This window comes from Kogia breviceps, chromosome 1 (genome assembly GCF_026419965.1).
Source record: "Kogia breviceps isolate mKogBre1 chromosome 1, mKogBre1 haplotype 1, whole genome shotgun sequence".
Lineage (NCBI taxonomy): Eukaryota > Metazoa > Chordata > Mammalia > Artiodactyla > Physeteridae > Kogia > Kogia breviceps.
Window position 1 is genome coordinate 201,071,147 of NC_081310.1, and position 22,816 is coordinate 201,093,962.

General features: G+C 58.1%; 1 protein-coding gene across 1 annotated transcript in view; it reads left to right on the forward strand.

Annotated features, from left to right (window-relative positions):
- The window catches only part of MMEL1 (membrane metalloendopeptidase like 1), a 41,575-nt gene that overhangs the window by 18,457 nt on the left and 302 nt on the right, over window positions 1-22,816 (forward strand). Inside the window, exons 2-21 of the mRNA XM_059064804.1 lie at window positions 4,712-4,789; window positions 5,499-5,558; window positions 6,565-6,723; window positions 6,900-6,980; window positions 9,574-9,669; window positions 10,038-10,156; window positions 10,740-10,805; window positions 12,421-12,555; window positions 12,637-12,726; window positions 16,802-16,938; window positions 17,297-17,390; window positions 18,757-18,885; window positions 19,290-19,388; window positions 19,792-19,875; window positions 20,236-20,339; window positions 20,614-20,672; window positions 20,880-20,999; window positions 21,465-21,598; window positions 21,694-21,759; window positions 22,330-22,425. Of these exons, the coding sequence (XP_058920787.1) occupies window positions 4,712-4,789; window positions 5,499-5,558; window positions 6,565-6,723; window positions 6,900-6,980; window positions 9,574-9,669; window positions 10,038-10,156; window positions 10,740-10,805; window positions 12,421-12,555; window positions 12,637-12,726; window positions 16,802-16,938; window positions 17,297-17,390; window positions 18,757-18,885; window positions 19,290-19,388; window positions 19,792-19,875; window positions 20,236-20,339; window positions 20,614-20,672; window positions 20,880-20,999; window positions 21,465-21,598; window positions 21,694-21,759; window positions 22,330-22,425 (2,006 nt within the window). The remainder of the gene's footprint in view (window positions 1-4,711; window positions 4,790-5,498; window positions 5,559-6,564; window positions 6,724-6,899; window positions 6,981-9,573; window positions 9,670-10,037; window positions 10,157-10,739; window positions 10,806-12,420; window positions 12,556-12,636; window positions 12,727-16,801; window positions 16,939-17,296; window positions 17,391-18,756; window positions 18,886-19,289; window positions 19,389-19,791; window positions 19,876-20,235; window positions 20,340-20,613; window positions 20,673-20,879; window positions 21,000-21,464; window positions 21,599-21,693; window positions 21,760-22,329; window positions 22,426-22,816) is intronic.

Sequence of the window (22,816 nt, forward strand, 5' to 3'; positions counted from 1 at the left end):
CTTTCTAAGTTACAAAAAAAAGATACATTTAATTATATAAGAATTAAAATTTCCCTCATGGTAAAATGCACTACAAAGCTCAGAAAACAAGCAAAAGAAATTGGGAAATATATTTAGAAATAGATATGCTTTCTTTACAACTTTTGAGAGAAGCACATGTTTCTTTTTCCTTTAACCTGTTATGTGGGTATTAATCTATAATGTAGGTGCGTGGTTCCTTTCCTTTAACCTGTAATGTGAGATTTAATCTATATTGTACGTCCGTGGTTCTTTTCCTTTCATCCGTAATGTGAGTGTGAATATGGGGCAGTGTTTCCAAGCACACACCTTGGATGTTCCTGTACTGGTCCCATCACTGACCAGCCACAAAAACTTGCAAATGTTGCTTTACTTTCCTGGGGGTTAAAGTCTTACCTAAGAAATGGAAGCAAAATAAACCTTCCCCCAGGGATAACAGAAGGTTTAAAGGAGTAAATATGTAAATGACTTAGGACAGTGCCAAGTACAAGAGAGATCGATATAAGTACTTATCAATTTTTTAAAGAGACAGATGAAAGAAATAAAATGTGGTGATTTCAATCTATTGATATATATTCTTGACATTAAACTACCTTCTCATTCAAAAAAAAAATTCATCCATGTCTTTTTGTGGCTTGAAAGCTTTTTTCTTTTTATTGCTGAATAATAATTCCATTCAATAAATGTAATACAGTTTATTCATAATCCTATTGAAGGACATCATGGTTGCTTCTAGTTTTTTGGTTTTTTTGAAGTTATAAATAAGTCGGCTACAAACATTCACATTCAGGTTTTTGTGTACACATAAGTTTTCAAGTCAGTTGGCTAGACACCTAGGAATGGAGTTGCTAGATCATATCGTAAGACAGTGTTTGGTTTTTTAAGAGACTGACAAAGTGTCTTCCAAGACAACAAACGGTTCCAACTGTACCGTTTTTCATTCCCACCAGCAATGAGTGAGTTCCCAGGGCTCTGCACCCTCACCAGCAGTAGACATCATCAGTTTTTTATTTTGTCCATTCAAATAGGCAAGTCATGGTATCTCACTGCTGTTTTAATTTACAATTTCCTAATGAAAAATTATGTTAAGCATCTTTTCATATGTTTACTTTTCAACTGTGAATTTTCTTTGGTGAGGTGTCTTCATATCTTTTGCCCATTTTTTAATTGGGATTATGTTATCTTATTTTTGAGTTTTAAGAGTTCTTTGTATTTTTTGGATACCAGTGTTTCATCAGATATGTATTTGCAAATATTTTCTCTGAGTTTGTGGCTCTTTTTTTCACTTTCTTAACAAGACTTTCACAGAGCAGAAATTTTCACTTTAATGAAGTCTCACTTGTCGATTTTTTCTTTCATGGATCATGCTATTTGTGTCGTATTTTAAAAGTCATCACCAAACCCAAAGTCATGTAGATTTTCTCCTGTCTTCTTCAAGAAGTTTTACAGTTCTGCATATTATATTTATGTCTGTGGTTTATTTTGAGTTAATTTTTGTGTAAGGCATAAGGCCTGTGTCTAATTTTTTTGGTTTGTTTTTGTATTTGAATGTCCCATTTTCCTTTTGGAATATTTATTGAATGGCTATACTTTCTCCATCGAATTGCCTTTGCTCCTCTGTCAAAGGGCAGTTGACTGTATTTGTGTGGGTCCATTTCTGGGCTCTCTCTTCTGTTGCATTGATCTATGTGTCTCTTCTTTTGCCACTACTATGCCATCTTGATTACTTGTAGCCTTACCATAAGTCTTGAAATCAAGTCATGTGTCTCTCCAACTTCATTCTTCTTCATTGTTGTTGTCTGCTCTAGCTACTTGAGCCTTTCCATACAAACTTCAGAATCAGTTGGTCAATAAATACAAAATAGCTTGCTGGGATTTTGATTGGAAATATTTTGAATCTGTAGGTCAAGTTAAGAAGAATCAACATCTTAATAATACTGTCTTCCAGTCTGTGAACATGGAATATCCTTCCATTTCTTTACATATTTGATTTTTTTCATCAGTGTTTTATAGTTTTCCACATATAGGTCCTGTACATATTTTGTTAGATTTATACCTAACTTTTTCATTTTTTAGGTGCTATTGTAAATGGTATTTCTTTGATCATTTCAAATTCCAGTTGTTCATTGCTAATATATAAGAAAGCAATTTGTATATTAATCTTGTATCCTGCCACCTACTATAGTCTCTTATTCGTTCCAGGAGTTTTTTGTTGTTGTTGTTTTGTTTAGGTTTTGTTTTGTTTTGTTTTGCTTGATTCTTTGGGATCTTCTACATAGATGACCTTGTCATCTGCAAATAGAGTTTTATTACTTCCTTTGCTGTCTGTGTTACCTATGTTTCCTTTTCTTGTCATATTGAACCAGTAAGACCTCTCATGTGATGTTGGATAGGAGAGATGAGAGAGGACAGTGCTGCCTGTCCCCAGTCTTAGGGGAAATCACCCAGTCTCTCACTGTTAACTGCCATGTCAGCTCTGGGTGTTCTTTAGATGTTATTCTCCGTTCAGTTTTTTCATCTTTTTCCTTTGTGCTTCAGGTTGGATCATTGATACTGACCTATATATGCTGACACTAATACTTTCTTTTGCAGTATTCAGTGTGTTGTTAAACCTAAAAAATGAATTCCGCACTCTTTTTAGTGCATTTCCATTTAGTTCTTTTTTAGAGCTCCCATTTATCTGGTAAAATTCACCATCTATCTACATATTTTTCCGTCTTTTGTACAAGACCCTTTACCTTAATTATCATGGTGATTTTAAAGACTGTCTGCTAACTCTGACATCTGGTCACCAACGAATCCACTTTGAACTGTTTTGGGGTTTTTTTCTTGGTTATGGGTCACATTTGCCTATTTCCTCATGAAGGAGGATTTCTCCCAGCTTTCCTGCCCTGGTCCAGCCTTCACCTGCATCACCGCCATGCATTATGGGAGGCCCCAGAGAAAGAACCAGAGCCTTGGCTCCTTGGAACCCGAATCCCTCCCTCCAGCCCACGGGCAGGAGCAAAGGGCTTGTTAAAAATCCCCCCACTCCATGCCCCTCCTGGAGGAGGCCTGCCCCTCCTCCTGCCCTGGTTGCAGGTGAAATAGCCACAGGTCCCTCTGGTCCTGGGAGGGCTCGGCCCTTTCTGGACTTCAGTTCACTCAGGTTTCTTGATGTCTTCAGCTCTCATGTCGCTTCTCCAGATTGCTGTCCTTGTTAGGTAGTAGCCACAGTCTGCTTAGACTTTCTGCATCCTAATCAGAAGCAAAGACACCTTCTCCCCCACCATCTCTTTGGCCAGAGCTCAGATGCCTAGTCCACTCTTCCACCGAGGGCGTGGCCCTTGTCCAGAGGCCCTGGGTTGCTGAGACCGGCAGATGCCCGTGGTGCAGACAGACGTAGCACCCACTGAGCACTGCATTTCGTTCTTTTTTTTTTTTTTTTTTTTTCGGTATGCACGCCTCTCACTGTTGTGGCCTCTCCCATTGCGGAGCACAGGCTCTGGACGCACAGGCTCAGTGGCCACGGCTCACGGGCCCAGCCGCTCCGTGGCGTGTGGGATCTTCCCGGACCAGGGCACCAACCCGCGTCCCCTGCATCAGCAGGCGGACTCTCAACCACTGCGCCACCAGGGAAGCCCAAGCACTGCATTTCTGTTTCTGATCCATGGGACCGTCCACGGTTTGCCTCAATCTATGCATCACTTTTCTCCTTTTCCACTGGACTGGGGGCCCCTTAAGGGTAGGGCCCATGTGGGGCTCAGATCTGAATCTCCAGAGCCCAGCACCAGGGCTGGTTGATAATATTAGCAAATGTTGGATTCATGGATGGGTGGAAAGAGCAGCCACTAACAGGTGGAGGAGAAACACCTCCCCCGCCCGCCGCCCCCAGATCACACGTCTCATAAACACTCCCTCCAATGGCCAGGCCCCCAGGGGACACCCAGCACATTCAGGGCCTCCTACCCCCTCTGCGGTCTCAGGGGCCGGGCTGAACCGGGCCCAAGGCTTGCCCACGGCCTTGACCTGGATGAGGCCCTGTTCCCTCCTGCCCAACTCTCCGTGGGTCTCCCTGGTGGGGAAGGTGGCCAGGCCTGGTGGGCTCTCTCCCTGGACCTGACCCTCCCCCTTCCCTCCACTCACGCCACCTTCCTGCACCCCCTCCAGGCCGACGCTGACCAGGCAGTGCCCGCCCCCCTACGTAGTAGACAAATGAGGGAGGGCGGCTTTGCACTTTCAGCTGCCCACACAGGTGGAGGGGCTGGAGCTGAGGCCAGTGGGTCAGAAAATGACCCCCCAGAGGACATCCTTTCCCCCTTAAGGGGCCTATCGTCCCTGTCTTGGTAGACCCCAGGAGCTGCCGACCCTGGCCTGGGTGAGGCTCATGACCCCGTGGTAGAGGAGGATGTCAGAGGGCACTTCTTAGGGGAAGAGGTCCTGCCTCAGGACCCCTCTGGGCCCGGCAGCTGCGGCCCCAGGGCCGGTGGGCCTCCCCCTCTGCTCAGATTTGAGTTCTGCTGGAGCCCCTGTGTCTTGATTGCCTGGTGACAAGCCCTCACTACAGCGGGAAGGGGCCGCAGTCCTACACAAGGAATCCCCAGAGCCCCCAGGATCCCCCTCTGCAGGAGAATGCCTGTGCTGCCCCAGGTCAGCCCCAAGGCACCCGGGAAGTGGCGGCGGCAGGAGAGCTGAGTGCTGTGTTTCTCCCCAGGGAAGCAGCTTCTACTCTTTACTAGCCGGCTTTGCTTCTCAAAGGAAGAGAAGACCACTGTAAAACGAACACCCCGAGGTAGCCCTGTCTCCCCTCCCAACACGACCCGAGCAGGAGGGGTGCTAGGAAATGGCACCCCACATGGCCAGGCTGGGTTCCACCGCAGGCCCGGGGTGTGCGGCAGGACAGGGGACCCTGCCCAGGGCACCAGGGTCCCGTGGGAAGAAAGGGCAGTTGCAGGGATGCAGCCGTGCGCACCTGCTGGATGCAGAATGCTTCCTGGGCGCCTGGGAACCAGCAGTTTCAGGGAGCTGCTCCTGAGATCCGGCAGGTGCACGTTGATACAACCAGCAGGAGAGGGGGTGGGGGGTTGGGAGAGAGTGAGGGCGTGCAGGGACGGGGCAGCACAGGCAGGCTGTCTGGAGGAGGTGACGCCTGATGGGTGAGCGCTGGCTGGGCCGACAGGCAGGAGGGGAGAATGGCCAGCTTCAGCCCTCAGCTGTGGGGATCAGAGGGTGTAAAGGGGCTCCCAGGTCACTGCAGGGGTCAAGCCATAAAGAGCTTACCCTCACTTAAGGCCCCTGGCCTGGGCCACCCAAGGAGGATGCAGGCTGCCCTCCAGATGCCCTCAGGGCCCGGGCAGGACCGCCCATGGGGGTGGGGGTGACCGAAGTTTAACCCTGCCCGCCCTATCCCTCCCCACCCCACCTGTGCCCCGCCCACCCCCCGCCAGCCCCGCCGGCACCCATCATCCTCGCCGAGTGCCCACACCGCTCCTTGTCCGCAGACATCCAAAACCCCAAGGGCACGGGCGAAACCTGCACCACCCCTGGCTGCGTGATGGCAGGTAAGCCCCCCTTCCCTCCGAGCCTTCCACAGCCCTACCAGCGGGCTCGGGGCCCCCAGTGATGCTGGCACCCGCACTGCTCGAGGCCACGGGGAGCCACCGCACTCCTGAGACGTGGCATTGGGCTGGTGGGCAGACCCTGGATGTGCCTGGGGGCAGGGACTCTACTGCGGGTGTCTCACCTCCCCTGCCCCCCAGGAAGCTGCTTCCCTGCCTGCAGAGGCCCCCGTGACCACAGTGAAGCTAGCACAGGGACCCCAGGCGCTCTTTTCTGCACTTACAGAAAGAAGGTCACACAAACACACACTCTCAAGTTTTCTCCCAGGAATTTGTCTTAAAATTGGGCACCATGTGCCATCGTTTGCAGATAAAACACAGTGAAAATGGTATGAAGAAACACTAGTGTAAAAACTCAGAAATGTGATTTTTCTGCCCACGTTGGGCGAGTGGATGGGCTCCTGTGGCGCTGCCCCCTGCGAGGTCCCAGCCAAGTGGAACACAAGGCGAGGGAGGGTGCTGGGTTGGGGTGCAGCCTGGCCACCTCTGCTGGAAGCGTCCTGCCGGCAACCTGGGGGCCCCACTGTCCCTGCCACATGGGGTTCTGGGAGCAAACCCATCTGCTCCAACAGAAAACAAAGCCCTGTGGTGGGTGAGAGCTGCCCGCCCCCGCGGACGCACTGACCGGTAAAGGGGCTCCAGGGGCAGGGCCAGTGCTTAGCACTGGCTGTGAGCTGGGCGGGCTCAGCCAACACCTGGCCATCTGTGGGACCACAGGCATCCCGGATTCGCAGATGTATGAGTGGAGGATGGGAGAGGTCACGGGGTCCAAGCTCATGGGGCTGATAAGTGGGGTCCTTTGAACTGGAGGCCCTGCTGCCAACCTCCCTGAGGTCCCGGGGAGACGAACGCTTCTGAGGGCACAGGGCCGTGACTGAATACCCGACAGCCCATCGGGCTGTCCACACCGGATCTCCCCTCTTCCTCTGCACCCCCCGTGGACGAGCAGCCGCCAGGATCCTCCAGAACATGGACCCGTCCGAGGAGCCCTGTGACGACTTCTACCAGTACGCGTGCGGGGGCTGGCAGCGGCACGTGATCCCCAAGACCAACTCGAGATACAGCGTCTTCGACATCCTCCGGGATGAGCTGGAGATCATTCTCAAAGGTGAGCGCGGCCTCCACCGAAGGAGTGGGGACAGCCCGTCGAGCCAGTGGGCACAGGGGAGAGGGAGTCCCCTGGGATGAAGGCCTCCACTGGGTGCACCAGGGACACGGGCACCTTTGACTGGACCTCCCCAGCAGCCTCCTCAGGCCTCTGTCCAGCTTCTCCTCTGCCCACAGGGGCGCTGGAGAATTCTACCACCAAGGATCGGCCAGCGGTACAGAAGGCCAAGATGCTGTACCGCTCCTGCATGAACGAGAGTGAGTGACCAATGGAGCTGCCCCCCCGGGACCCTGTTCCAGGACCCCAGGGCCCTGCGACAGAGCACGGTGGAGTGGGCGCCCCTCCAAACTCGTGCCGGTGGGAGCTGTGTGCTCCGCCTGGCTGGCCACCGGGCCCAGGTGCCCTACGGGGTCCAGGCTGACTGCCAGCTGCCCGGGACCGGCTCACACCCTGACCCCAGCCAGCCACGCTGTGGCCAGGCAGGAGGAAGGCAGCGCGGAGTCTGCCTGGGAGGCCCAGGGAAAATGCGCGCGCGCACGCGCGTGCCTGTGTGTGGTTTGAAGGAAACATTATTCAGGACACTCGGTAAAGATGGTAAAGGGCAGACTCTTCAGGGCCATCTGAGTAGGTGCAGGCATCACTGCAGTGGCGTCTAGCAAGAGGGGAAGGCGATCGGGCTCCACTCCAAATACGGCGAGGCGGGCAGGTGAGGGTTCGTAGCCGAGGGGCAGGAGAGGCGCGGCGAATGTTAGATTAGGAACAGGAACCATGGGGCGGGGGTGGGGGCGAGTCTGGCGACTCTCACCTAATGGGATTCTTGCTGAAGGCGGCCAGGCAGCCAGGCAGCTGGGGGACAGTGAGGGACGAGGGCTCGGCTCGGCCACCGAGAGGCGCGGGGGGAGTTCTGGCTAAAATGGCCACTCGGAGTTCTCGCTAAAACTGGATTTTACCGGGAGGTGCAGTGACGGGCCCAGCAGAAGGTTCAGGAGCCTGACTGAAGGCGGAATCAAGAGATAATCTTACTGTGTGTGTGTGTGTGTGTGTGTGTGTGTGTGTGTGGAGACGCAAATGCGTGTCTAGTGTGTGTGTGTGTTTGCACATGTGTGTAGGAATATGTGTATGTATGCGTATGTGTTTATGTGTGTATATGTGTATACATGTATATGTGTATTATGTCTATGTGTGTGTGTGTTTGGGTATACATATATATATGTCTGTATGCCTGTGTGTGTGTGTATGTCTATGTGTATGCGTTTTTGTATGTGAGTACATATATGTGTATATGGGTATTACGTCTATGTGTATGTCTGTGTGTCTATATGTGCATGTGTGTATGTGGGTACATATATGTGTGTGTGTGCATATGTATGTCTGGGGGGGCATATGTGGGTTTGTGTGTATGTGTGTGTCGGTATGTGTGTATATGTGTGTCTGTGTGTGTTTATGTGTTTTGTGTGTATATGGGCATTATACCTATGGTATGTATGTGTGTATATGGGTATATATGTCTATGTGTGTGTATGTGTGTATGTGTGTATGTCTGAGTGTGTGTGTGTGTGTGTGTGTGTGTGTGTGCGTGTGTTGTGCGGCAGGGGTGGGGGCAGTTTCCCAGTGCTTTGGTTCCTGTTAAGAGGAGTCACACACTTGGGCCCCTCCGGCCCGTCTTCCCTTAGGCACCTGCCTAGGGGCCTGCAAACCCAGCCTGTGGTTCCGGTTGCTCTGGGGGCCGCTTCCCCTCCTCAGCACCAGGGTTCGAGGTTGGCTGTTTCCCCGGGGGGTCTCCTGCCGGGCGGGGTTTGTTTCTGGTGTACCTAATAGCAAGACTTGCAGGGCCCTCAGCATTATCGGGGTGTCTCCATGGGGTCCTGGGCTGGCACACTCCTCTCCTCCTCATGGAAACAGGAGGTCACGTGATCCAGTCTGGCCAGCACCTGCCAGGTGAAGGAGATGCGCTGTGTTCCCACCTGTATAGAGTTTCTGGCCTGAGAGACCAAATGTACGAAAGGACAATGGCCTGACCGTGTATAAAAATACAACTCTGACCCCCGGTCTGCAGCCAGGAGGCCAGGCCATCACCTACGGGAACCAGCCCAGGAAGCCAAACAGTAACTCCTGTAATGATCTGCCCGAGACGGCCGACCTGACCTGTCACTGGCAGCTCCCTAGGTTTTGTCCCTGCTCCCGACTCAGGACCCAAGAAAGCAAGCCCAGTGTGCCCCCACCAGCCACGTGGGACACCCTGCTTCTCGCTCCCCCAGGCCCCGGCCCCCATCAGGGCGCCCTTGAAGCCGCCCCCCTCCCCCTGGACCCCTCCGCTCCCAGCCCCCCCCTCCAGGTCAAGCGACCAACCGGCGAGGCCCTCCCCGCCCCAAAGCAGCGGGCCAGCTCTATTCCCACTTTTGCGGGTTCTTGTGCCAAGTTCGCCCAAGCTTCCTGGGCGCCCCCGTGCTGGGAAGCTGTGCTCCGTGCTCGGTTAGCAGTTCAGTCCACCAGATGCTGGAGCTGGAGGGCACGCAGGCTTCCCAGCGCCGGCTTGGACCCCCACCCCTGGCCTGTTCCCGGCCTTCCAGAGTACCGCCTGGGCTTCTCTGAGCTTTGGGGCCTCCCTTCCACACCCTTGTCCCGGTGGCGCCTGTGCTTTCATCAACCCCAGCCCCCTTTCCCGCCTGCGTCCGTCTCTGCTCTTCCCAGGCCCCTGCATGTCCTGTGCTGCAGAGTCGGCACCGGGAGGGTCAGGCTCCGCGCCGCCGTCAGCATCCCCACGGGTCCACGTGCCGGCGGGTGTCACGCCCGCCCCCCCCCACCTCCCCGCCAGGGCATCGGGTGAGCGGCCGCTCCCTCCTGTCTCAGGTGAGATAGAAAAGCGAGACTCGCAGCCCCTGCTGGACATCCTGGAGGTGGTAGGAGGCTGGCCAGTGGCCATGGACAAGTGGAACCAGAGCATAGGTAAGGCAGGGCCTGGTGGCAGCCTCGCATGGGCGGCTGGCCCTGGGGCTCCTGGGAGCAGAGCCCTTTCCGGCCCGAGCCGGAGAGTTTGCAGCAGCTGCTGGCGGGCTCCCAGCGGCCGGTCCCCTCCGCTCTGCAGAGGGACATCCCTTCCAGAGCCCCATAGGGAAGGACCCGGGCTCTGGCTCCCGGCGTGGGCTCTGCTCCTTGTACTCGGGCGGGGGTTGCGGGGGGGGGGTCGCTGCCCTCAGGGCCCTGTTGATCCCCGCGGGCTCTGTGGGGAGAGTTCCGGGATCCCCTGTGGGGCGAGGGGCTGGGCTAGGACCCCAGGTCCTGGCAGGTCTCCGGCACGGGGTGCTGGCCCCCAGGCCCCCGGTGGGAGCTGGAGCAGCAGCTGGCCGTGATGAGCGCGCAGTTCGACCGGCGGGTCCTCATCGACCTCTTCATCTGGAACGACGACCGGAACTGCAGCCGGCACGTCATCTATGTACGGGCCGCGCCGGGGCGCCGGGGCGCCGGGTCCCCTGGGCCTGGCTGGGGGCTCCCGCAGGGCAGCGGGGAGACAGCTGTTACCACAGGGGGCGGGGGGCCCACGTATGCTCCCCGGGCCCTGCCAGCATCCACACCTGCGGTTCAGGGGACCTGAGCCGACGGTCTGGGTTTCTGCTGGGCCTTCCGGGGCCCGTGTCCTGACCAGAGGGGCGGCCCAGGTGCCGAGCTGGTCCTCGGGACGGTCCGTCCGGGCCTTTGGCACCAGCACAGAAAGCCCAACCTCAAAGAGCCACCACTGGCCACAGAGAGGCCACAAAGGACCCCGCGTGGAATCCACACTCCGCTCTGGGAGGGGGGCTGGCCAAGGCCCTGTGAGTGGCCCGCAGCCCCTGGCCACCCCTCAGCCCACCTGCAGTGCAGCCGCAGAGCAGGGCCCGGGGCCCAGTACCTGCACACGCTCCGGACGGAGCGCCCGTTCCCGCCAGGCACAGCGCGGTGGAGGGGAGAGGGCTGGGCCCACCTCGGCGAGGCTAGGGGTGTCCCGGCTCCATGCCCAGGTTCCCACGCTCTGTCTCCAGATAGACCAGCCAACCCTGGGCATGCCGTCCCGAGAGCACTACTTCCATGAGGGCAGCGACCAGAAGGTGAGTCGGGGCAGCGCGACGCCGGACCTGCCCCCGCTGGCGCTTTCCCGCCGGCCCCTCCCGCTCCGGGCGTCTCGGCCCGTCACTCCAGGGCCCGCCTGTGGCCCAGCTCCCTGCGTGTCCGCTCGACACTAACCCCACAGCTAGCCTTTGTGGGCACTTGCGCGGCTCAAGGCCGGCGCTGAGGGCTGGACGCGCAGACGTGGAGCCCTGCCTTTGTCACCATCGTAGGGGCGTCCCTGGGGGATCCGCTCAGCCCTGCAGCCCCGAGGGGCACACCCTGCCATCCCCGTCTCGCCAGGGCAGGACTGCGGTCCACACCGCCGGCTCGCTGCACGTGGCCTGTAGAGATCTGAACGCAGGCCGCCCAGGCCCTGAGCCTGCTGCCTGAGCCAGCCTACTCCTGCACCAGGAGAAGAGAGACGGGGAACCAAACAGCAGCAAGGCGCGCGGAACAGGGCCAGGGGCTGCGGAAGGAGGGGTCGGGGCGGAGGACGGGGAGCAGGCTGAAAGACAGGAGGTGACATGACCCACGGCCTGGAAGCGGTGCGGAGGGCCTCGTGGAGGAGGTGGGCTGGGAGGGCCCAGCCAAGAGGGAAGACAAGCGTGGCCAAAAGAAGGAGCCGCGGAGCGGGCAGTGGGGCTGGGGGAACAGCCCACGGAACCCAACTCAGAGCAGCAGGGACTGGGGCCCCCGGAAGGACTCACGCCTGGCAGCCAGGGACCAGGCCCGACCTGGGGGCATCAGCCCCGCCTGATGCCAAGAGACTGGGAAGACGTGGCCTCGGTGGTCCCTGCCTGCAAACGAGGAAACCCCCCCCGGCAAAACAGGCCCCAAGAAGGCGGGTCCAGGAGGGGCACACAGCCTCAGGACCCAGCTCCTGACGCCCGGCCTAGGCGAGCCTGGCGAGGGCGGCCCACCTGAACCCTGGCGCCCAATGGCTCTGGGCCTTTACTAGCACCTACTGTGTGCCCCGCAGTTTATAGGCAGCCGTGCAGTCCGCTGGAATAGGTCTCCGGTCCCGTGCGAGCTGCTCGGGCACGGGGTCACACATAGAAGGGGTGCAGCAGGGAGCCCGGCGCTGAGCGTCTGGCTGTGGGTCGGCGAGCAGCCCATCCGGCAGGTCTGGGGAGCAGGCGCCGTCCACCCACGGGGCTCACAGCCTCCCCGCCCACCGGCTTGCCGTGGAGCATGAGTCCCAGCGCTGAGGCCCCTGGTCTGGGAGGCGTGGGCCGTCTGGGACCCCCAAGCCGATGAGCATCCGGAGGGCTGCTTTGGGGCATATGCCCACCCCACCCCCGCAGAGCTCCACCCCCGCAGAGAGCTCCACCCCTGCAGAGCTCCACCCCACCCCCCCGCAGAGAGCTCCACCCCCGCAGAGAGCTCCACCCCCGCAGAGCTCCACCCCACCCCCCGCAGAGAGCTCCACCCCCGCAGAGAGCTCCACCCCACCCCTACAGAGAGCTCCACCCCCGCAGAGAGCTCCACCCCACCCCCCGCAGAGAGCTCCACCCCCGCAGAGAGCTCCACCCCACCCCCAGCAGAGAGCTCCTTGAGCTCCTCAGCTCAAGGTGGCTAAGGCCGCCAGACTGTGTCCTGCACCCTTTGGCTCAGGTACGGGAAGCCTACCTGCAGTTCATGGTGTCGGTGGCCACGATGATTCGCGCGGACATGCACCTCCCCAAGAATAACGACCTGGTGCGGGAGGACATGGCCCGGGTGCTGGAGCTGGAGACGCAGCTGGCCAACGTGAGGCCGCGGAGCGGGGGCGGACGGGGTTGGGGGATCAGGCCCGCTGCCCCGCCCCTGTGACCACCCGCCCCGCTGCAGGCCACGGCCCCCCAGGAAGAGCGGCGCGACGTCACCGCCCTGTACCACAGGATGGGCCTGGAGCAGCTCCAGAACAAGTTCGGTCTGAAGGTGAGCCCCAGCCGTACCTGCCCCGCCTCTCTCCCCTAAGCCTCAAATACGCCCACCCCAAGCAGGGCCCACGGGACCGGTCACCCAACGAGGACGGCAGGCGTCAGCCGGCTGCCTGGGGCTGCGGGGCCACCCGCCTGTGAGGTGCCTGCTGTGGCGCCCCAAGTCTTCGGAGTGGGAGAGCGGCCTGCGAGGGGCTGCTTCCTCACCCGCCCGAGTCGGGCCGGCCCCCCGCCCGGGGCTTCCTGTCCCCAGGCCCGGCTCGGGGCCCCAGCGCAGCTCTGCCCCTGACAGAGGGCCCCACGGCCGGACCCTCGGACCCTCCCCCTCCCGCTGGCCAGGCCGTAGCCTCAGGGGCCTGGGCTGGGGAGGGGCGGCCCAGCCCGGGAAGGGGGAGCTCAGCCCTGCGCCCCGCAAGGCCCCGCACTCACTCAGCCTGCCCTGAGCAGTCAGAGGGGCCTCCTCCTGTGGAAGGAGGGTCCGGACGTGGCTCTAGCCACCGCCAGCTGACTGTGGTGACCGAGGCCAGAGGGAGAGGGTGCAGCTGGGGACGGAGCCCACCGTCAGAGGCAGGGCCCGAAGCTCCTTCCTGTGACTAGAACACCTAAGTGTCTTGGAGCCACAGAACAAGATGGGAGAACTCGGGGGACCCTGCCCAGGACTCCTGCACCTGGCGCTGCAGAAGGCCCCGTCGCCCCGCGCGCCTCCTTCCCGGCTCCGTGCTGGCCTGCTGTGACACCACCCCGCACCGCCCGCCAGCTCGCCCCCTCCCAGGCGGGCACTTTGAGGGGGCAGCCGTGCTCTGGCACCGACTCCATCCATGAACGAAGCAGGCAGCCCCCGCCCAGGGCTTGGGTCGGGGAGAAAGAGGTGTGGCCCGCAGAGTGTGTCGGAGGACAGGCAAGGGGGGGGACAGAGGAACAGCGAGTGCCAAGGTCCTGCGGCCGGGGATGAGCCGAGGCCAGGGAGGGAGGGTGGACCTTGTCGGGCCTCCGGGGCCATTTTGAAGGCACCGGCTTTGATGGGACAGGACTTGACTCATAGCGAAGAGAACCCGGCTGCTGAGGACACAGGGAAGGGACTGAGGGCCAGAAGCAGGGAGACGGGTCAGGAGGCTACAGCACAACCTAGGCGGGACCAGGTGGGGGCCTGGGACAGCGGCCGCCGGAGTGCTGAGAGTGCTGAGAGGTGTGGCTCGTGCATTCATTTGGAAGGGAGAACCAGCAGGGCTTGCAAATGGACCAAACGTGGGAAGTGAGAGGAAGGGGGGACGCAGACGGCCAGAAGGCACCGTGGACACGCCCCGGAGCAGGCGTGGCCACGTGCAGGAACCCAGGGCTCGGGGTGTCCGGACTATAATGCGTTTCTAGAGCTTCGAATTGCCACACGTGAGCACATCCACACAGCCCCCTCCCTGCCCTCCTCCCCAAAGCAGCCACCACCCGGCTTCCACCACACGCGTGCGCTGGGCCGCTGCTTTCTTCTACATTCTGTAGGCGAGACTACATCTCAGCGTCATTCCATCTCATCTCGCTGGGGCAGCGGCAACCTCTCACTCGTCCCGATCACTGTACGATCGACCCTATTAACACACAACAGTTTTGTGCTCCTCTTCTACTCTTGCTGGGCCTCTGGCTCAGTTCCAGTTCTGGACTTTTCTGAGCGATGTTGCTACACTCATTCTCATGCACGTCTTTTGGCACACACACGCGAGCATTTCTGTCAGGTGTCCACCTAGGGATGCAGTGGCCAGGTCTTAGGACACCGGTTGTTCGAAAATCATCCTACAGATTTACACGCCTCAACAGGAGTGTGTGAAGCACCCCCTCCAATGCTTGGCGGGGCCCATTCCTCCCGTCTTGGCCCATCTATGGATGTGTCGCAGATGAACGTGTTGCGGAATTTCATCTGGGCTGGATTTGACTTTCCCTGAGCACTGCTTCACGCTGGCTGGCCAGCGGTGGCCCCCTTTTGTGAAGTGTCTGCTCAAGTCTCTTGCCCATCTGTACTACTGGGATATCTGCCTTCTCGCTGATTTTTAGCTCTTTGGATACATTGGATGTGACCCCGTGGTCAGTTTCTGTGTAGTAAATGTCCTTTCCAGTGGGCAGCCTGCTGGTTTACTTTCATACCGGTTCTATTTTTTAAAGGAGGGCTTAAAATAGTCCAATTTATCAAAGACGGATGGATCCTTTCTCTATGGCTAGTGTTCATTGTGTTCTGCTTAAGAAATCTTTGCCTGCCAAGGTTGTTTAGGTCGACAGTCTACCTTGAGTTGATTTTTTATGTACAGTGAGAAGGAATTGTTTCATGTGCTCCTTGTGGCTGTCCAGATGATCTAGCACCACTTATTGAAAAGACTCCCCCATTAGCCATTGCGCTGTGTGCCAACTTGATTAAAGACCGAGTGTCTTTTTGTGCACTTGTGCCTGTGTGCATGTCCGGATCTGTGCGTTTGTACCTGTGTGTGTATTTCTGAACTCTCTTCTGCTCCATTGGTCTCTCTGTCTATTCACGTGGCGGAACCTACTGTCTCCATTGCTATAGCCTTGTGATAAGTTTTGATGTCTACCAACTTTGTTCTTCAAATCGATTATTCTTGATCTTTTGCATTTTCTTACAAGACTCAGAGTCAGCTAGTCAATTACACACACACACACACAAAAAAAAAAAAAAAAAAATGCTGCTGAGATTTTGACAGGGATTGCTTGAAATCTAAGCATCAATTTGGGGAAGATCCTCATCTTTCCAAGGTTGAGTCTTCTGTTCCATGAAACTTCCATATATTTACTTCCACATATTTATGTTTTCTTTCATTTCTCTCATTAAGTTTTATAGTTTTCTACTTCAAGGCCTTACGTATCTTTCATTACATTTGTTCCCAGGTGCTTGGTTTTTTAATATTATTGTAAATGGTATCATTTTGCAATTTCTCTTATTGTTTGTTGCTAGTATACAGCAATACTTTGTATACAGCAATTTTACTCAAAGCATGTAGTAGTTCTAATAGTTTATCCTTTAATATTTTATAGACACAAAATCATGTCCTTTGTAAAAAATAAGTTTTATTTCTTCCCTTTTTAATCCTCATTGATTTTATTTTTTTCTTGTCTTATTGAACTGGCTAGGACTTTCAGCATAATGCTGAAGTCATGACAGTAGATATCTTGTTTCCCTCCTGATCTCAGAAGAAAAGCTTGCAACATTTTGCAAGCTTTCATTTAATTTTGTTTGCTGTAGAGTGGGATTTTGTTTGTTGCCACTGCTGCTGTTGTATAGATCCTTTTATTAGATTACAGAACTTCTATTTCGATTTGCTGCGTCTTTTTCATGAATAGTCAATTTTAATATGCTTTATCTGCATCTACTGAAACTACCGTGTGATTTTCCTTCTGTATTCAGTTACCATAGTGAATTATATTGATTTGATTTTCAAATGTTACACCACACTTGTATTCCTTGAGTAAATCTAATTTGGCTGTGTTGCATTATCCACTTTATATAGGTGTGGATGAATTCCGATTGCTAATATTTTGCTTAGAGTTTTTGTATCAATTATCATAAATGAGACTGGCCTATTGTTTTCTTTTCTTTAAGTCCTTATTTTGGTATGAAGGTTATTCTTGGACTCATAAATCAAGTTGAAAGAGTTTTCCCTTTTTTCCTTCTCTGGAAAGTTTAAGATTGACAGTATGTCTTCCTTAAATGTCAGATAGTATCCACTGGAAAAGTCAGATGAGTCTGGAAATTTCTATGTGGAAATATTTTAAATTAAATAATCCAGTTTCTTACATACAAAACTATTTATATTTTCTATCTCTTCTTTCATTTTTTGCTAAGTTGTGTTTTTCCAGGAATTCTTCCATTACACTTGAATTTTCCAATATATTGCCATAATCTCTTTTCGCTGTAGGCTCTGTAGTAATGTCACCCACCTTTTTCCTGATTCTGATTACCTGCACCTTCTCTCTTATTTTTTGAGTATTCTTTAGAGGGGGCTGGGTTTCTTGGATGCCCAAGAACTGTGTCTACCTCTCCATCTTTCCCTCTTTCTCCTCACTCCCTCCTTCTCCAGGGATTTAACTGGACTCTCTTCATACAATCCGTGCTATCCTCTGTCAAAATCGAGCTGCTGCCAGATGAAGAAGTGGTGGTCTATGGCATCCCCTACCTCCAGAATCTTGAAGACATCATCGACGTCTACTCATCCAGGTGAGGCTCAAGGAAGGTCCCGAGAGGTGTCAGCATCTTTCCCCTGCTCTCTCCTCATACCCAACAGCTCCTGCTCTCAGGAGAGGACCCCATAAAGCATTACTCTGAGGCGTGAGGGACATGACAGGGTCAAATATTTGTGGCCAGTGGAACCTTACATTAGAGATGCGAACCCCTCCTTGAGTCATCCAGGGGCAGGCAGGATGTATCTGTGGGTCGTCTTAGAGATTTTTTCTCCACCACCCTGAAGTCTCTGTTTGCTGTGGAGCCTGCTGTCCAAGGGCCCATAAACCACACCCCTTCCCTGGGCAAACAGCACGTACCTGTTCTATCCGCTGCCCTCTGCCTCCTGCCCCAGGACCATGCAGAACTACCTGGTCTGGCGCCTGGTGCTGGACCTCATCAGCAGCCTGAGCCAGAGATTCAGGGATGCACGTGCAAACTACCGTAAGGTGAGCGATGCCCTGCCCCTGCACCGAGCCTGGCCTGTTGCCTTGACAACACTGACCTGATACCCTGCTGTGGGCCAAGCACCAAGGTCCACCCTGGGATCAGAGCTGTGATCCAGGCTCATGAGACACGCCCTCTTGGGGCAGCCTAACAATAAGCCATCGACAAAGCACAATCTGCTCTTTCAAGACCAGCAAGTAGGATGTGAGGGGAGGGGGTGAGGGCAGGGAGAGCCTCTCTGTGAAAGTGACCATGGAGACCTCAAGGCACTAATGACCCAGGCCAGATTCCCAGGAGCAGAAACAGCCGGTGCAGAGGTCCTGGGGCAGGGACCCCAGGGTCACGTGGGGAGGAAGGAGATGAGGTCGGGGAGGAGGGGGAGGCAACCATGGGCCAGAGCAGCATGTGGATTCCACGTGCACTGAGAGCCACTGGGGTGTTAAGAGTGGGAACCACAGTCCTACGTCCCGCCTGGTGTGGTCATTCTGGCTGCTGCGGGAGCACAGGCCGAGTGGAGGCAGGTGCCATCATTGGCGGTGGGGGGTGGGGCGAGGGTGGACCAGGGTGTCGGCACTAGATGGAGGCGCTGACAATAGGCAGTTGAGGTGTGGAAGGGGGGACGAGGAACGGGGGAGTCGGGGGCCTCTGAGGTTCTTCGCCAGGGACGTGGGGTGGGCAGAGGTCCGGCCCTGATCGGGGAGGTGGGGGCAGAACAGGTTGTGGCATCGGGCCTCCTGCTTTGCTGTTTTGGACTGAGAACGCTACGAGCCAAGCGTGGAGAAGGGAGCTGAATCCCAGAGCTCAGAGGACAGAGGATGAGTCACACTGACTTCCTCAGCGGCAGGAAACCCCACAGCCCCGGAACGTGTGGCCAGATGCTGGGCAGAGCTCCGAGGTGGCCGAGATTTGGGGCCAGAAATCTGACGGGGGACACATTTCCATCGTGTGCCCTGTGTCTCCAGGGACAGACGGGCAGACATTCTCATCGTCATTTTGGAGATGGGAAAACCGGGGCCCAGGCAGCTGGCGGCTCACGGCTGAGCTAGACAAGGCCCCCAAGGTCAACGCCAGCCTGTGCTTCGGGGTAGGGCTGGAGTCCCTGAGAGCAGAGTCGGCCAGACAGCCAGGCCAGGGTGCCAGGGACAGGGGACAAGGAGGAACTCGGGGCCGGGCAGGGCACCCGCACCCCGGGGTCAGCCCGGGCTGGGAGCCCAGCCCTCCAAACTGTGCACCCGGTCCTCCCACACCAGGGCCGGTGTTCAAAGGGAGTGTCTGAGTTCACCAATGTCCCCCACTGGCCCCTGGGCCCGCTGGGGCCGAGGCCAGGGAAGCAGACATTGGTAAACGTGGTGAAATGAAACGTGCCAGGCGCTGTACGGCACGACGGTAGAGGAGGTGCGCTGGCGGGAGTGCGTCAGCTACGTCAACAGTAACATGGAGAGCGCCGTGGGCTCACTCTACGTCAAGGAGGCCTTCCCCGGGGACAGCAAGAACATGGTGCGTGCCCGGCGACCCCGCCCTGGGCCAGGGGACAGCAGCCTGTGGCACCTCTCGGCCCAGCAGCGCCTGTGTGCTCAGCGGTACCGGGGAGCACGTGTTCGCCCGGCACCCCATCACACAGCGGGATGCGGGGAAGCCTTGCCCGCCCCAGGCCTCTGGCCCCCAACAGCTATTGGCCCCGACCCCCGGCCCTGCGGGCCTGCCCGGGAAGGGGACAAGTTGTACGAGGCGTGAGTCCGGGGCCTGGCAGGCCCTAGGCCCACCCAGGACAAAGTGCTGCCGTGGGGGCCGTGTCCCAGGGGGTCAGATCCCGCCCCCAAGCGCCCACCACGTTCGGAGTGGCCCCCCGCAGAGACCCCAGTGCCGGTCAGCCAGGCACCAGGGTCACGCGCTCCCCGCAGGTCGGAGAGCTCATCGACAAGCTGCGGGCAGTGTTCGTGGAGAGCCTAGACGAGCTGAGCTGGATGGATGAGTCATCCAAGAAGAAGGCCCAGGAGAAGGTGGGCAGGAGGCTGGGAGAGGGTGGCCCCAGTGCGAGGGGTGCAGGGTAATCACAGCCACCCCCTCTCCAGAGACGAGGACAGTGAGGCTGGGGGGTGCGGGGCTCGCTCGGGAAGGGGCTGCGGGCAGAGGGGAGACCCCCCGGCAATGGGTGGGGGCGGCCACGGCCACAGTGTGACAGACACAGCAGCCACGCAGCTCTGCCCGGCGGCCCCAGAGCCCTGGCCGGCGGCCGGGTGCGGAGGTCGGTCTCTGGTCGAGCCCGTCCACGTTCTGCCCCCATTAGCCTCCCCACAGCCTGCAAGGAGGGCGAGGCCCTTAGCCCCTTACCCGCGTGGCGGGGACAAAGCCGGGATGCCCACCGTGGGACGGGCATGGACCGGCCCCCCCTCTCCTCCCTAGGCCATGAGCATCCGGGAGCAGGTCGGGTACCCCGAGTACATCCTGGACGAGGGGAACACACGCCTGGACGAGGAGTATTCCAATGTGCGCGACGCCCCAGACAGCTCCACCTGTCCCCGCGCCCCAACCCAACCCGCCCCCGAGGGCCTTGGGCCCTCAACTGCCGCAGGCGGACCCCATCCGTAACTCAGCCGCCTGGTCACAGGCTGGGGCCCTAGCATCACCTTCCATTACAGGTGGGGAAACCATGGCTGGGAGGGACTTGGATCTTGCCCAGCAAATGCACAGAGCCAGGGCTGGCCCCTAGTCCGCCTGCCTCCAGAGCCTGTGGGCCACATTTGGGACTGCCTGGCGAATCCTGAGGCCAGTCCACAGCCGCCCTTGACCTCCCTTACCCCCGGGCCCCTCGAGGACCCCGCACGCATGCCCACCCGTCCCCTGTAGCTGAACTTCTCGGAGCACCTGTACTTTGAGAACGGACTGCAGAACCTCAAGGCTGGCGCCCAGCGGAGCCTCAAGAAGCTTCGGGAGAAGGTGGACCAAAACCTGTGAGTGGGGATGGCATGGGGGGGGGGAATGGGCCAGCGGGGGAGGGTGGTGGGTCTGACTCAGAGCCCCGCTGCACCCGCCCTCTGCTCGTGGGGTCCCAGGGAGAAGCCAGGGCTTTGGACTGGCCTAGACCCTGCCCTGGCCGTTGGCCGTGCTGGCCTCATGGCAAGACCGCCGTGCATGGGTGGGGGGGGCTCTGGTCAGCCGAGTAGGGGGACCTGGAGGGCAGGCCCAGGAGACCTGGGCTCTGAATGACCCACTTGTCTATCACAGCTGGATCACCGGGGCCGCCACGGTGAACGCGTTCTACTCCCCAAACCGAAACCAGATTGGTATGTTCACCCCGCCCCCCGTGAGCCCTGCCCTCTTGCCTCCCGAGCCTCGGTTTTCTCCTCTGTAAGATGGGGCAGGGGATCATAACCTTTACCTCCCCGACCGTGAGGTGAAATGACAGGACGCCTATAGGTGTGCCCACCCCGAGCCTGGCACACAGGTGTGCCCACCGCACCTTATTCCATCCCCCACCGCCTCCTCACCAGTGTTTCCTGCCGGGATCCTCCAGCCCCCTTTCTTCAGCAAGGAGCAGCCACAGGCCTTGAACTTTGCAGGCATCGGGATGGTGATTGGGCACGAGATCACCCATGGCTTTGATGACAACGGTACGGGGCTGCCTGGGGGTCCGAGCTGCACCTCCAGTCACAAACACCCCTCCCACCGCTGCGCGGGGCCCTGCCTGGCTCCCGCCTGCTTCCAGGGGCCTCCAGCTGCCACCCAGCGAGGCTGGCTTTCCCATGAGGCTAGACCACCGAAACCTGAGGGCAGCCCCGTGTCCCCAGGGTCCAGCGCTCCCCTCCCCTGGGGTTTAGACAGTGTGGACGCCACAGCAAGGCTCCTTAGTCCACAGTGCCGCTGGGGTCCTGTGACCCAAGAGCCCAGGCCCTGACCTTGGGGACGGCATGGACACCACTGAAGCCTTCCGTCCCCCAGGGCCCGAGCAGCCCCGTGACGGGGGGCCCATTCTCTGCTCACATGAGCTCCAGACACCGGGGTTCCCGGGAGGACGTGGGGCAGAGGCTGGCGCTGGGCAGGCCGGGCCTCGTGGGCAGCCCCCCGCCCCCGTCCAGGCCGGAACTTCGACAAGGACGGGAACATGCTGGACTGGTGGAGTAACTTCTCGGCCCGGCACTTCCGCAAGCAGGCGGAGTGCATGGTCTACCAGTATGGCAACTACTCCTGGGACCTGGCCGGCAACCAGACCGTAAGCGGCACAGCGGGACGCAGCGCAGCCCTGGCCTGGGGGAGGGCGGAGGAGGGGAGCCCGGGCGCCCCCGCCATCCTGCCTCCCGCCTGCAGGTGAATGGCTTCAGCACCCTCGGGGAAAACATCGCAGACAATGGAGGGGTGCGGCAGGCCTACAAGGTGCGTCCAAGCAGGGCCCCCGAGAGGTGGGGCGGGGAGCGACCAGGTCCAGGCAGGGACAGCCCCTCAGCGCGGCAGGGACTGACCCCCTCCCAAGCCCAGGCAGATCCTGGGACCCTTCTCCATCTGACGGGGAGGCAGCAGAGCCTTGGGGGAACCTGCCCGCCAGAGGCGGGTGGGGCCACACTTTACCTCCACCTTAGCTGAGGACTCCGCGCTCTGGGGAGGCCACTGTCCAGTGCCAAGTAAGGCAGTGACAGTCACTGAACACCCGCCAGCCTCGGTGACACCCCTGCACCAGCAGCCTCGGGCACTGGGTGTCAGGCGATCATTCATGTGGCGGGCTGCCCGGACAGTGGGCTCCCACCGAGCCCGGGGTCGGTGCTCAGATGGTCCCTGGGGTTCTCAGAGGCCCCACGCTGCAGGGGCAGGACCCCCCCCCCCCCACCGGAGGAGGCCCGGAAGCCAGACCTCCCTCCCTCCCCGATCCAAGGACCCCGGAGCCCTGGCCAGCCCGGTGCTGCCCCCAGGAGGGCAGGCCCTGGCCCAGCACCCGTTTGGTGCCTGCAGGCTTACCTAAAGTGGGTGGCGGAAGGCGGCAAGGACCAGCAGCTGCCAGGACTGGAGCTGACCTACAAGCAGCTGTTCTTCCTCGGCTACGCACAGGTGGGAGTCCGTCCCCTGCCCCACTGGCTGGAAACCCACTCCCCACTTGCTTCCTTGGCGAGCCCCCACTAACGCATGCCTCCAGGGACACCCTGGCCGGAAGCCAGGCAGAACCAGAACTAGCGAGCCAGGAAGGCTTCCTGGAGGGAAAGGATGGTGGCGGCGTTGGAGCTGGGGAAGATTCAGATGTAGCTGTGGAGGGAGAGGGGCGACCCGCTGGCTTCCCTCCCCCCACCCAAGAAGGAGCAGGGGGGTCTTGGCGGGACTCCTTTGTGCCCAGAGGGGAACCAGGCCGCACTCCCTCCGTGCCACAGCCCTAGGGGCGCCCGCCTCCCCAGGCCCGCGGCACCCCCTCCAGGATCCCCTCTGGTCCTCCTTGCCCCCGAACCCC